This window comes from Miniopterus schreibersii, assembly GCF_964146895.1.
Source record: "Miniopterus schreibersii genome assembly, chromosome: 8".
NCBI lineage: Eukaryota > Metazoa > Chordata > Mammalia > Chiroptera > Miniopteridae > Miniopterus > Miniopterus schreibersii.
This window is the reverse complement of record NC_138109.1, coordinates 39,493,219-39,508,425: the sequence shown is the minus strand read 5'-3', so window position 1 is coordinate 39,508,425 and position 15,207 is coordinate 39,493,219. Positions and strand designations below refer to the sequence as shown.

Here is a 15,207-nt window from a genome sequence, read left to right as displayed (position 1 = left end):
TGTTTTAAAAAATTATTTTAGCTCATGCAGGAAATATCAGATAGTAAACAGTGGTTTAAACGTTGACAATATTCCATCTTCTTTTAATCATTAAATTCTCCTAGTACCTTTTACCTAATTCCTAATTATCGTTATCAACACCATTCCTTGCTCTTGATGTCTTAGATGCAAAACTTAAATAGTCTTTTGTTATGCAGTCACTGTAGCCTACATACTAATTTTGGCATTGTCTATTAGATCTGTCCCTTCCTTACTATGTTCAGGTACTTCCCTAACTATCATGATAGGTCTAACTATCATTACTTTGTTTTATTTTTTTCTCTTTTATTTCTTTTTTATTGAATCTATTGGGTTAACATTGGTTAATAAAGTTATATAGGTTTCAGGTGTATAATTCTATAGTCCATCATCTATATCGTGTGTTCACCACCCCAAGTCAAGTCTCCTAACAATCATTACTTTATATCTGGATATCTCTATCAGACTCAGATAGTCTCCTTAAGTTGAGTTCTCTGTACACAGTATACAACAGAATAACTTTTCTTAAATTACACTTTTATCATGTTACTCCTTTATAAAGAACTACAGTCATTTCTTAGTTCTGTAATAATATTAACACCATTATCTATTAGAGTGAATACTATGTCCCTGGTACTGGGCTAAATGCTTTATATATGTTAGATGATTTAATCTTTCAAAAACCACTCTAAATATAATTATCCCCAATTTATAGATTAGGAAACTGAGACTCAGAAAGACTGCTGACTAATTTGCCAAAGGTAACACAGTTATTAATTGACAAAGCTAAGATTCAAGTACAAGTCTGTTTCTATCCAAAGCTCTTACACCAGCACTTACAATAGTGCTTGGCACAGAGTAGCCACTCAATAAATATCTCTTAAATAAATTAGTGAATAAATAAAATACTATGCTATATTACCTTGATGATATTAATAATCAAATGAAATTTTTCATATTTTAAATTCAAGGCCCATATTTTATAACTAAACAAAATAGGTAGCATACACTACCTTTTTAGTAAATATCTGTTGAGTAAAATGAAATGAAAGGAATTGTATTGGTATGGGACCAATTAATAAGAGCATGATACAGAGAAAAAGTCTTATTATGGCTTTAACATAATCCATAGTAATATTTACTTATATCTCTCTTTACACTAGCTAAAATTATTTATACTTTGAACTAGGTAAACAACAATTATTTAACTAAGTTAACTTTATTAACATTCAATTTAGTTTCAAAATACAAAAAGCTTCTATTGATGAAAAGTAATATTGCTGGAACACAAAATATTGTATGTGAACATGTTGGACATACACGCCAAATTGCTTAGGGTGTACAGATTCCTAAACAGTCTGGACAAAATTCCTTGGAGATAATGTTTTAAAATTTTAATATAGAACAAATGTCACTGTCTAGCAATTTAAAGATATAAGGGACTTCAGAGTTCAATTACAAATACAGAGTTGTTATTTGAAACAAAAATGTAGCTCTTGAGAACAATCAGTTCAGTTTTCTAACAGCAGTTATAGTATGTGGTCATAACCATTTTTCCCCCTTTTACAGAGGCCTCTAGGTACACATTTTTAATGTATCCTAGCAGTTTCCAGTTAATGTTTTATATTTTTGTAGCTATTATTTTCTGTTGAAAGAAAACTAGTAAAGGTTGAATCTAGAAAGGGAAAACAAAGGAAGAAGATCAATATTAACACTCTACAAATATTGACTTAGCAAAGTGATTTTGTTGTCTTTCTCTCAAAGGAATTGATATTGAATGAATGATTTCTTTATAAGAAACACCTATGAAAAGTATTTGATCAAACAAAAAAAATTGCTTGGCAAAGTACATAATTAGATAATCTATTCATCAAGTTCAAAAACTGAAGAGTCAATATATTCCTATTCATCACTTTCACTTTAAAATATTAGAACCGGTTTATAAGTAGAAATGCTGCAATCCACAGAAAAACCTCAAAGATTTATTTCACAAACTTTACTGGTTCTCTGTAGACACCAAATAGTTATTAATAAACTTCATGTCAATTTTTTTTTTCAGAAAAAGTCTTACCTATTAATTTAAAATACTATACCTTTATTGAGCTTGGCTCAGTTAACTTTGAGTTTCGGTTACTATTAGCGCCCATGGTAATTGTGAAAGAAACTGATGTTTTGAACTTTCTGCTAGTTGCCAGTAAAGAACTCCTGGTGTCACCTGCAACAAGTAATAGTTATTTGGTCTCCCATTATGAAAAGCTGTCAATAGAAAGTTTGTTTCTAAATACAATGTAGTATATAAAAGGGTTGTGTATTAATTTTGTTCTCTTTGTTCTTCCTATTGAAATAAAGTCAGAAGTTTTATAGTTATCAGACTTCGGTGGCCCCCAAATTATTTACTAATAAGATTTTGTTTCAATATGTCACCTTTTAGCTTGAATTTTAGTTTTAATAAAATATAATGTGCACAGCCAAATCAAGTTCCATTATAAAATTTTTCAATAGATTTTTACAACTAAGAGAGTCTAGAAATGACAGCTGACAAAAGTTGGATTCTCATTTGTTTTATCATTGATAAGGAAAAATTTATCTGAATATAACTCTCCATTCTTTTTTTTTAATTATTGATTTCAGAAAGAGGAAAGGAGAGGAAGAGGGAGATAGAAATATCAATGATGAGAGAGAGTCATTGATGGACTGCTTCCTGCACACCCCCTACTGGGGATCAAGCCCACAACTAGGGCATGTGCCCTGACAGGGAATGGAACCGTGACCTCATGGTTCATGGCTTGATGCTCAACCACTGAGCCACACAGGCCAGGCTGAACCTCCATTCTTGAGCAAGAAATTCTTAGTTCACAGCAGCATTATTGACAATAGCCAAGACTTGAAAACAGCCCAAGTGCCCATCAGTAGATGAGTAAATAAGAAAGCTGGGGTACATGGCTGTAAAAAAGAAGGAATTCTTTACCTTTTACGACAGCATGGATGAACCTGGAGATCATTATGCTAAGTTAAATAAGCCAGTCAGAAACAGACAAGTATCACATGATCTCACTCATATGTGGAATCTAATGAACAAAATAAACTGACAAAATAAAACCAGAGGCATGGATGCATGGAACAGTCTGACGGCTGTCAAAGAGGAATGGAGTTGGGGGGGATGAAAGAAGGTGAAGAGATTAGCTAAAGAACATATATGCATAACCCATAGACACAGACAACAACGAGGTAATGCCCAGAGGGAAGAGGGGACGGGGACTGGGGGGAGGTGGAGGTGGGTAAAGGGGGTGGGGAATGGGGACATCTGTAATAGTGTCAACAATTAAAATAAAGTTAAAAAAAAAAAAAGTAAATACCTTTATTTGAGGATGTTTCCTGATCAGTTTTTTTTATGATTCTAGGCGATGGTCCCCTTTCAGGAAACCCTTCGATGTGGCTTCCAAACTGTTGACGCCTCAGTTTACTGTCAACCTCCAGTTTTTCTAGAGTAGTTTTGAGACATTGCTCATTGGTTGTCACATATAATTTACAAAACTACAGGAAATAAAAAAGTAGTCCAGCCGGTAAAATATTCAATCATACATTTGGGAGGAGAAAGCATACACACATTAGTAGGCAAGAAATAGACTGATAGATGGAATATGTTTCCTATTGAACTAGGGTACTCATTTTATTTTCTTGAGTCAGACTGACCACCCTCAAGTGACCTAGTGAAATGTAGCCATGATTCATTGAGGAAGTCATACTCTGAGTGAAAATAAAATGTTACACAAAGAGAGGTGGTTTATTATTATTTTTTTACAACACATGTAGACTTGCAGTTGTTCTAAATAATTTTATGATTCTTCCACCCCAGAAAAGGCATAGTCCTGAGGAGAGTCTCTGTTTGTGTATGTGTGTATTTGTGTGGATATGCACGTAATAACATAACTTGGTTATATTATTTTAATGTAGTCATCAGGTTACAATTGTGGGATGGGAGAGATTAAATTTCAAGTACAATCAGTACACGATATATAAGTATATTATTGCCAACATTAAAAAGATGTGCTCCTTTAAAAATACTTCTACATAGTAAGCAAATTTATATCAGTGTGAGCTTATGTACCTTGATGTAGTCAAATTTGCCATCAGCATTTACATCGGCCAAATTTATTACAGCATTTACTTCTTCTCGAGTCATCTTCTCACCTCTCTGAAAAAACAAGATTTATTTTAAAGCAACATGACTATTATTTTGCTATGCATGGGTAGAGTGGAAATTGGAAATTCATTTCAATCTTTTCTATGAGTTTGAATATATGGTTTCATTATAAATCTCAGAATAAGTATTATATGAAGAATGAAACTGTTATATAAAATAAAATTTCACAATTTTATTCAGTTTTGTAAACGTGTGCTGAATTTCAGTTTACTAAATTTGAACAATGTGTAACATAGATCCGCTAATAACTACTATTAAAATTATAATAATGATACTTTCTCACATTGTACCAAGAAAGAGAATGGATTCTGAATCTCATTAATACTTTGTTTCTCTTTTACTTATCACATATGAATCACTGATTTACAGAGTTCTGAGCAGGAAAGAATTGCAAGGAAACATCAGGGGATTGCAACATGGGCTCAATTTTATACTTTATCTTTTATTTACAAAGCACCTTTCATCCAGAAGGATCCTTAAGTACTTTATAGACAACATACATTCATTTCACCTGCCAATGAACCAGTTATTTTAAATGTAGACTTTGGTTGCCAAAGGTGGATTCCAAGTTGTTTTGCAAAATACACATATTATAAAACAGTTTCGCAGTTCTTACCTTTGTTAGAAGTTTATAAAGGTCAGTGTGTAAAATAGAGCCATTATCATTTACATCTAATTGCTTAAATGATTTTAGCAGTTCTGCTTTTGAAGTAGGTTTTTCCTTTCTTAAAATTATACAAAAATCATCAAAATTCAGTTTGGCAGTTTGAGGAGTCCAATATTTGTCAATAGTCTTTTGGGATGGATTTCTTCCTGCATGCTGAAGAGCTGTGCAATAAAACAAGTATTATTTTTTATAGTAACATTTGGAATTGGTATTTAAGTATATTTTTTCTTTAAATCATTATATATTACAATATTACACAAAAGTACACACATACCAATATATTACCTTTGGTTGTGATAATTAATGATATCAATGTATGCCTGTCAAAATATATATATATACACACACATATATACAGGGTGTGCAAAAAATGTATACACACTTTAACAACAGATAACTCACTTAATTTTCACTCTTTTTCAGGTTTAAAGGATTTGAAATAATGGGTGAAGACAGACTAAGCTTTGAACAAAGAAAATTTATCCTAAAGTGCCACTAGACCTTTTTTTATGGGATACATAAAAGATAAAGTTTATGGTACAAAACTGGCAACAGCTGACAAATTGAGGGCACACAAATACCAAACGAAATGATTCTTGATGTTTGTGATTCCACTGCTTCAAGTTATCAGCAGTGCCTGGACAGTATGGTCATCAGTTTGAAAACAGGCATTGATAAAAAAAATTATTCATTTCTGCAGATTCTTTTAAATTTTGAATATTGAACTATATGTTAATAAACACTGACTTTATAATCATTCAAAGTGTGTATATATTTTTGGGGGCACCCTATATGCAGAAGTATCCTCAAGGAAATAGGAATCAGATCAGGGTAATAAATAGAGACATCTGAGTCCATTATATTGAGCATTCACTGTGCACAAGCATAATACAGGGTGATTTTTTTTTTCCAGAGATACAAGCTTCTTGGTTCCTAAGTATAACGATCTAAATAGAAAGTCCACACCTGAAGTGTAAAATTGCTACCTGTGGTCATGCTTTATGGTTAATAACATATTAGAAGCCCATAGGCCAAGAGAAATGTTCCCATCCTCCAGATTATGCCAGTGCATCATCCTAGATAAAACTTTGGCACAGAAACAGAAACAAGATCATCATCTAGAAGTGACTTTCAGAACTAACAAAAGGTGTAGTTGTGGTAATTGAAATCTTCCGTTCATCTAGAAAGCCTTTGTGGAAATCAGTAAAAGTGAGATAATATAAGTTCTTTATTTCCATAGGTTTATTCTGGAAGTAGACAAAAACCCTGATTACCATGCTGCCCTAGGAATAAAGATAAGTACTTTGCCTAGTTTATAAATGGACAATTCCTTAATTCATCTATCAAGAGAATAAAGATAAACGTTTTAGCATTCCATCTCCAGCCAACGTTTACCCTTTAAAAGCCAGGAATACAAGTAGGACCTAAATGAAGTTGTGATTTGAAGTCAAAAGCCCATGTAAAAGAAAATGGTATTTCATTCAGTTTTGAGAACTCTTTCCCACAAGTAATAGCTCAGCATATGCCTGTTGCTAGCCTCAATAACAAAACATCTTTAAAAGATACTGTTAATTACAGAACAGCTAAAATTCATTATGTCCAAAAGATGTACTCAGTAAGTAGATATTCCCATGTTTAAGAAATAGATATAATTTAGTAACTTCTAGCCTAACTTTAACCTCCAATTTAAGCATCAGTTGGAGCCCATTATTAAGTCTGATAACAGTAAAAACATTATGTAACTGCAGATGTTTAAAGGTTTACACCAAGATACTGATCTTTAGCCAGGGCTTACTTTAATCTTTGACATGAGTCTATAATACCTGTATTATTTATAAGATGGAGAGGAAAAGGAATTCTAAAGTTTGGGTACTGGCACTGCCCTATCTGACCTTGAAATGGAAAGTCAAAACACAGGTTATGGGCAGCACTGGCAGAAGGATATAGGTGAAAGACATAGTAACAAGAAAGAGACATCCCTGGTTCACATTACCACTTCTTAAAAATCTAGATTAAGTGAAATCAATCATTACAATGTTACAAAGAGTATTCCACCATAAAACCAAAAGTGTATATAGCATTGAAGAGACAAACACTACATTATTATCCTCCCAGATAATTCTGTAAAGCTGATTAGCACCATAGTGATACATACTCATTGAGTCACAAACTAAATGCCATAGTAGCAGAAGGAATGTTATACTTAAACTTTTGTGATCTTGGCCTATTTGCAAAAGAATAAAGAGAAAAAACTAAAACTATAATTTATAGTAAAATGTAAACTATTTCGTATTCACCAAAATGGATTTCCTCAAATAGAGATCTTACTAGTACAAATCCAAGACGTTGCAAAAATATGTCAGATTTTTTATTTAAGGAAAGTACTTCTAAAGTTGGCAAAAGAACTTAATTTCTCTACTCATAAAGTTATTAGCCTTGATGAAAATAACGTGTATTCAGTGTTGTTGTATACCACTCTCTTAAAACTAAAGGCCTCCAAGCTGTTTGATACACCTAGCAAGGACTAAATTCATTGTTTTGGGGGATATTAGCAACCAGAGGAATTCAAGATATAATGGAGAGAAGCAAAAGAAGACCAACCCCCCTTATTCCCCACACACAAAACTAAACCAAACCCAAACCAAACCCAGAACTCTTAAAATTTCACTTATTTCCTAATACTTCTCTTTTATAACCATTTTTATATATCCTTTACATTTTCATTAATATAGGTCAAATTCAAAGTAGTGGTTCAGATGCCAAAAGTGTTTTAATTCTATTGTAAATCTTAAAGTACCAAAATGAGAATTTAAAAAATATTTTTAAGCAAATAATTGATAGAAGGTTTAAAAATACTATTCTATCCTGTATAAACATTGAAAGTTTTATTTTGAAGATCCTACAATATGGAACTATATAAAATGACACAATAGCATCATGTAGTAGTTCCAATGCTCAAACCACTAAAATTTGGACGATTCAACAATGTAATTCTAATTCCAGTCTTTCTGACCTATGAACTTTCAACAAATAAGGCAAAATACTTAAATTAAAAATTTTTTTTTTTTTACCTAAGTAAAGTTGATCTTTAGAAATAATGTTTTCTAAGCTGCTTTTGAAAACAGTTAAGTAGGCAGCTCTACAGTTCATATAAAATATCTCCTCTTCAGTTAGTGGAAATTTCTTTGTTCGAGGACTCTCGGAAAGCGATGATTTCTGACTGGAGAAGGCCGCATCACTTCCTGGGCTGATGGCCATTCTATTAGAAAATAATTTTAAAAATTGGTTTAGTCAGTGTTAATCCCCTAAACTGAAAATGTCACCTTGCCTTTCAAATGGGGGAGGGGAGATCAAGACATAAAATTTTTAGTTGTGGGAAAAAAAGATGAACATTATAATATGCATAAGGTTGTATTCTATGTTAAACTAGAACAAGCCTTTTGACAGTTGCCTTCTAAACATGAATATATATAAACAGTTTCTTCTTTATTAATATATATGTATATGCCAAAAGAACAAAGACGGAACATAAATAGAAAAGAAGAATCATACCAAAGGAAAAACCCACATCTATTCTTTCAAAATAACAGGACAGTCAGTTGAGACTATTCATAGGACTGTCATGAGGATTAAATAAGTTAATATATGTGAAGCATACAGAACAGTGCTTGGCACAAATTAAGTGCTAAATAAACGGTAGATAGAGGGGAACTCCATAGTAATAAGAATGTGGGTATAATGTGATTGGCATTCATCTCCACAGCAGGTCATTTCACTAACACCTCAATAATGCAGCCCCACATTTTAAATGACTGGATTTTTAAAATCCCATTTATAGTGTTAGCATGAGATTTTACTGTGTTACATTACTAATAATGTTTGGGGCTTATATAGCACCTCTGCTCATAAGAGCTTAAAGAAATGTCATACATCATGATTTATCCCTACTACAGTGGTCTGGCATTTTTGGTCCATTTTACAGATAAGGAAATTGAGGGACTCGGCGTAGCCAATTTGAGAGCAAGTAGCAAAAGTCAGTAAATTTCCGAACAGTTTTTTCTTTATTAATGTGAATGAAGGCTTCTTGTACAATAGGCACTAAATTGTGCTGGTGATCTAACAGCTTCCAACATTATTTTACCCAGCTTTGACTTTTAAAAATACATTCCAGCCTAATAAATTGAATATTTCAAGTTCAACAATAAGACGTCACAGGTAGGGTCCCCTTCAGGACTCATTGGATTCTTACTCAAGAGGCCTAAATCACTCGCACCTTCTTGAATTATATAGGTCTTTTACACTTGGGAAAGAAAGATAATAATCGCTTATCATGGATGAAGTACCCTATTTATAATACACAGACCGCCTGCCTGACACTTTCATATTACACCAGATTTAGAAGGACCCCATAGGGATGTGGTGTCACAGTCTGGTTACTGCAAATTGGTATCACTATAATTAAGCATCAGAGTTTTAAACACATATGCGTGCACGCATGTCCTCAAAGATGTGCAAGAAAACCGTTCCAATAAGGAAGAGAGAACGTTCCTTTTGCAGCAAGCAATTTTAACACGTAAGGTGCTTTTTTTTTTTTTTTTTTTTTTGGATTGTCCTCGAATACTCTTTCCAAATAAGATGACTCCCTCACGTGGAAATCCCACGGCAGAAATGTTCCAGAATTCTATTCTTTCCCTTTCTGTGTGGAGAGACTACACTAAGCTTAAATAAATATATAATTGTACCCCCTCAGGCTTGGAAACCTCCTTCATTTGAAACTCCAGCCCGAGACTCAGACGGGGGCCTAGAGAGTACATTGCAGCAAACGGCTCCATAAATAACCAGCCACACAATAGCAAGAAAAATAAACTAACAAGCGCCTAGGGCCAAGTGAAAACAGAGAGCCAGCCACACCGTCCCTACGTTCACAGCCGGTCTCAGGCAACCTCTGTTTTTGTATTTCCCTGAGCCTAAAACTGCATCTCTAGGTACATTTCAGGTCCGCATATGGACCGAAGTGTTCGTATGACAGAGAAGTAAAGGAAGCAGGTTGGGAGAAAAGCCGAACAGTAAGGGACACAACGCGCAGAGAGAGACGACGAGCCGATTGCTACCTAATTCCCGCTGGACGAGGAGCGCGGCCAGGGCTCGGCACGGATTCCGCAGACCGCTCACCGGAGCCCCACGGGCCTCGGCCTTCCTTTAATTACCATGGCAACTGCCCCTCACCGCCACCGGAAATAAGATACAGAGCACCTCCCCAAGCGGTCGGGCTCGAACTCTAGGGGGTCGTTAATCCACAGTGATCAGAGAGACGGTCCCGTCGCTCCTCTCTCCGGGGCTGTCATGGCCAGAGCCGTGAGCGAGGGTCCCGCGCCGCGCTGCGAGGGACTGGACGCGGTCCTGGACGGTCAGTCCCTTCCTCCTTTCCCCGCAGCCGGCCGGATCCGTTGCCGCGGAGACGGTGTTTCCGGCGGGCTACGTGGAGTGTGACACAGCGTCGAGCGCTCGCTCGCCCGCGCTTTTCAGGCTGCTGTGTTTCCTTCGGAAGGTTCTGTTGACCGAAGAGGTTGCTCGGTTACTTTCATCCGGCGGTCGTGGTCCATCCTTGAATGTGGAAATGCCGTAGGTATCTGCTCCCCAGATAGTGCTGTTTGCCGGGCCCCTCTGTGAGCAAGAAGAGTACATATATGGCCCAATAACCTCTTTTGTTTTTCTACTTTTCTATGAACTTGTCTCCTCCGTCGACAGCTCCTGGCTTGCTTGGTGCTCTATACCCACCTCTGCCCATCTTCCCGCCGTAGTTACCCGGTAGTCTTTGTCTTTAACTCTGATTCCCCAAGGCTTTTGACTGATTTTATAGGCTGTGGGCTGTAGTTAGTGATGGATTTGAGGGCTTGAAATAACTTCAGATATGGTTAACATCCCGAGAATGGGATAGAGGCGATTGAGACGCGCGTGTAATTGGGTAACGCCCGTTGGTGCCTACGTTAGTGTGCTAAGTTCGTATAAACTTGGGGGACAACTCAAGAACTGGGTCTCAAGAGACCCCGGTCCCAGCACTGAAACGGGAAAGCGTATCCAGTTCTGGCGTCAGGGTCCTTATTGCTGCTCTGTCGAAACTTTTTAAAGTTCAGTAAGGAAGTTTTTCTTTGGGGTGGAGGGATTGCTATCTAACACGGGAAATTCTCTGGCTGTCCCTTGTCTCCAGGTTGTCTTAGGTACCCCCTTCTGTGCATTTCTAGAGTAACTTATTCCTCCGTTATTTTCAGGGTTGAGCCACATGCAAAGTAACTCAACGGGGGAAATATTTGTATCAAATAGGAATTGATATGAAAGTGGAAAGATGTAAAGCAGTAATAACCTACACTTACTGAATCTTTATGATTTGGTACAGGTTTAGCGGTTTACCTACATTTTCTCATTGAATCCTAAAAAAGGACTTTGGGAGGTAGAAGCTACTATTATCTCTCATTTCCAGATAAGGAAACTCAGCACTTAATATGGTGTCCTATACACAAGTTTCAATAAGTGTGTTTCACTTATATCCTTAAAGGTTAGGATTATTGAAGAGGTTTTCCTCTCCCCAAAATTAAGCAGGAAGACTTATCTCCCTTTTGTTGCACTATTAAAAAAAAACAAAAACAAAAAACAGCACTTTTGTGAAGCTGCTAGGGCTATTGGAGAAAAACGTGCCTCAGCTTTCCTTGATGCTAGTGAGAGTGGGATTCTTGGGGTACCACTGGAATAGGCATTTCCAGAGGCCCCCACAAGAGGATGAGATATGGTAGAAAGCTTTATTTCCATGGAATTAACAGTCCCGAGTTTCTGAAGTCCAATTTCCATCAGTCCAGTCATAGAAGTGTAGATGGGGTTTCAATAAAGCTAGAAGCAAAGCCAGTGTCAAGAGTTTCCTTTCTATGTTGGAGACAGCATCAGGCTAGAAGCATTCCATTAGTCCATTATGTGAGGGGGGTCCGCATGACTGTGGGCCACACGGGAGAATGCCAGGAAGCCAAGCTTGGGCCAATCGTGCCAAGAGAAACCAAGAGAACAAACTTCTTTGTTCAGGAGATTATATATCCCAAATTTCTGTGTAGGTTTACAGTGGCCGCGCCCATTCTGGCCAGTGACCTCTGTTCCCAGGTGTGACTGACAGCAAGTACCTTCCCTGTCACCCCAACTTTACTGAGTATGTGTCTCTTCCTTTTGTCCAGTCCCCTTCCCCAGTTATTTGCTGGAACATGCCTATATAATGTCTGGCCTTCCCTTTGCTCCTTTCCTGTTATTAATAATTAGCTAATTACAACGGTATCACAAGGATTCTTACAACTCAACAGTATAAAGACAAAAACCTTGTTAAAATAATGGCTCAAAGACTTGAACCAATACCTAATAAAAAGTTATATGAATGGCAAATAAGCATTTTGTTAAACATCAGGGAAATGAAAATTAAAACTATGTTGAAATACTACTTAACACCCAGTAGAATAACTGTATATACATTTTACATTTTAAGAATATTAGATGAATGTTGAATTTTTTTAAAAAAAAAATTTTATCCTCACCTGAGGATATGTTTTTTTACTGATTTGAGAGAGGGAGAGAAACATCTATGTAAGAGAAACATCGATTGGCTGCCTCTTATACATGCCCCGATGGGGGATGGAACCCAAAACCTAGTATGTGCCTTGACCTGGAATCAAACCCACAACCTTTTGGTGTACAGGACAATGCTCCAACCGACTGAGCCACCCAGCTGGGGCAGAATGTCCTTCCTTTTCAAGGTTTAATAGTATTCTATTTTTGTATGTATGTGTGTATAATACTATTTTGTTTATTTATCTGTTGATGAACATTTGCATTACTTTTACTTTTTGGCTATTGTAAATAATACTGCTGTGTACATGGGTGTACAAATATCTGTTCATGTCCCTGCTTTCAGTTCTTTGTGGTATATCCCCAGAAGTGGAATTGCTGGATTATATGGTAATTCTGTTTAATTTTTTGAGGAACCTCCTATATGTTTTCCATAGCAACTGTATGATTCTATAGTACTACTCACAATGTAAGAGTTCCACTTTCTCAGCATCCTGGCCAACATTTATTTTCTGGGTGTTTTTTTTTTAATAGTAGCCATCCTAATGGTTGTAAAATGGTGTCTCATTGTGGTTCTGATTTGCATTTCCTAAATACTAGTGCTGCTCTTAATATCATTGATGTTGGGCATTTTTTCATATGTTTATTGGTCATTTGTGTATTTTTGGAGAGATGACTATTTGAGTTCTTTGCCTATTTTTGAGTGCCCATTTTTTTTAAACCAAGGTAGTAGCCACAAGAGCTGCTTATAACTTTACAGAACTACCAGAGATCTATCACTTTTAATTGCTAACTGATCGACTGGTAGCAAGTGAGTGAATACTTTAGGAAAATAGCCCATATATCTAATCAAATTTTGTCTGTTCTTCCTTTGTAATATGTTTCATCCATCTCTTCCTTTTCATTCCTATTAACATTATCCTAATCTGCTTGACATCATCTCATGCTTGTATTACAATTGTGTCTGGGTAAAGAGTGGGTTTTAAAACAAAACACATGTAAAAGCATTTAGTAGGTGCTTTATTTAGTAATTGGTATCTTTACAATGGGCCCAGTTCTAATAGAACAGTAAAAATAAATGGTGATAAATTCCTCTAATAGGTTTGCTCTTCCTTACCTCTTCTTTAGCCCCCTCCCCTTCAATTTAACAAAGATTTATTATGCACAGGACCTGAGATCTGAGTTTCTCTCACTTGAGCTGTATGACAGTGGTCAGGTCACACCAACCTGTCTCTATTGGATGAACTAAGTGATTTCTTTGATTTCTCCTAATTTTCTCTATTAAATTTGTTTATGATTCTTGTAAATATTTTCAGCTTTTGATTATTGGATATGTGAATTATCTGAAAACTACATTTCCCCCAATAAATTATGTTTTTAGATTCTCACTGAACTATTAAACCGGGCGTTAACAGACTTACTGCTTACTTTCTTGTTTACTTTTACATATTTCCTTGGACTTCTTAGATCAGCCTAGGACCTTAAACTAGGAACCTTTAAATCCAGACATTTAGTTTCTTTCTCTAGGAATTAACCAATAATAAAGCAAAAATATTTTGAATAGTTAATAATACGGTGGGTTTTTTTTCCCTTCTGAAAGGTTGTATTGCATCTTAACAGCATTTGAAAACAAAGGATAAAAAAATTCCATACTGCATACTTTTAGTTTTTTATTTCTACTTTTGAAATTTGGTTAAATGTCAAAACATCTTACACACCTGAGTAGAGTATATATATTCCAAAGCTGAATACAAATACTTTTTTTTAATCTGTTCTTTATTCACTTATTGCTTCATTGAGAATTCACCTTAAATTAATTTCAAGTAGACTTCTTAAAGATATAATTAATCCTTTAAACCTGTTTAATCTCAAGAAATAATGTTAAGTGATAGGCTAATGTAGATGTTATAGCGAATTTAAGTGAACTTTTTTTAGATAAAATTTTTGTATTTAATACTTACTATGCAGTAATTTCTGTAAATTGTCCATCCCTTTTTTTTCCTCACTCCTGTCACTTGTTTGAAAGTCAGTAGTCATTTATGAATAGTCATTTCTAGAATGTGTAAGTTTTTTGTTTTCTATACTGCAACCTTGATTTATAATACTATCTTTTTTTTTTTTTTTTTTTTTGCCTAATGCACAAATTCTCTAATATTTGAAATAACAATTTCAATTTTTCAGGGATCATGAAAGTACTTATAACTCTGTATTTGTTATTGGGACAACTTATTTTAATTTATATTGACCTTTTTCTCCTTGGAGCATTTAGTCTGCATTCAATAAATGTTGATGACTGCTCTTTAGAAGACAGCTGTATGAAATAAAGTATTATAAATATTCAGCTTTCCTTTCTAAGCATTGTCACCAACAGCTGGGCATCCAGTTTAGCAGAACAGATTTTGCACAGAGAGAGCCTGGCATGTTCCTGAATCAGTTTAGTGAAGGAGACAAAAAATAGTTTTATATGGATTGGGGACTTATAAAGACATAGAGCATCTGTTCCTCAGTTAAGTCATAGTCTGGTGGCACTGAATCATGTTTAAAGCTACAAAAATGTGGAAAACTTTTTCACCTTGCTCATACCTTTATTTTAATAACTAGTGCATTATTCGTGCAAATATACTTTCAGTATCTCCATTGAAGGTATGTAAATTATTTTGCTCTTCTTTATAATTTTTATTAGTGGTATTTTAAACACACACAAATAGTAACTTTTACTAAG

The 15,207-nt window shown here is 35.3% G+C and overlaps 2 protein-coding genes across 5 annotated transcripts in view; one reads left to right on the top strand and one right to left on the bottom strand.

Moving 5' to 3' along the window:
- Window positions 1–10,321, bottom strand: part of EFCAB7 (EF-hand calcium binding domain 7) — a 40,244-nt gene extending 29,923 nt beyond the window's left edge. Inside the window, exons 1-6 of one of the 3 annotated variants that reach the window (XM_081144411.1) lie at window positions 10,001–10,321; window positions 7,961–8,148; window positions 4,839–5,050; window positions 4,127–4,213; window positions 3,375–3,552; window positions 2,112–2,233 (exon numbers count right to left, since the gene is read on the bottom strand). In XM_081144411.1, coding sequence (XP_081000537.1) covers window positions 2,112–2,233; window positions 3,375–3,552; window positions 4,127–4,213; window positions 4,839–5,050; window positions 7,961–8,147 — 786 coding nt within the window. In that variant the 5' untranslated portion in view covers window position 8,148; window positions 10,001–10,321. The remainder of the gene's footprint in view (window positions 1–2,111; window positions 2,234–3,374; window positions 3,553–4,126; window positions 4,214–4,838; window positions 5,051–7,960; window positions 8,149–10,000) is intronic. The other 2 variants (XM_081144413.1, XM_081144412.1) reach the window with 2 other exon arrangements.
- Window positions 10,315–15,207, top strand: part of ITGB3BP (integrin subunit beta 3 binding protein) — a 38,922-nt gene continuing 34,029 nt past the window's right edge. The window contains exon 1 of one of the 2 annotated variants that reach the window (XM_081144415.1): window positions 10,315–10,511. In XM_081144415.1, coding sequence (XP_081000541.1) covers window positions 10,507–10,511 — 5 coding nt within the window. In that variant the 5' untranslated portion in view covers window positions 10,315–10,506. Of the gene's footprint in view, window positions 10,516–15,207 lie in introns of both variants that reach the window. The other variant, XM_081144414.1, reaches the window with a different exon arrangement.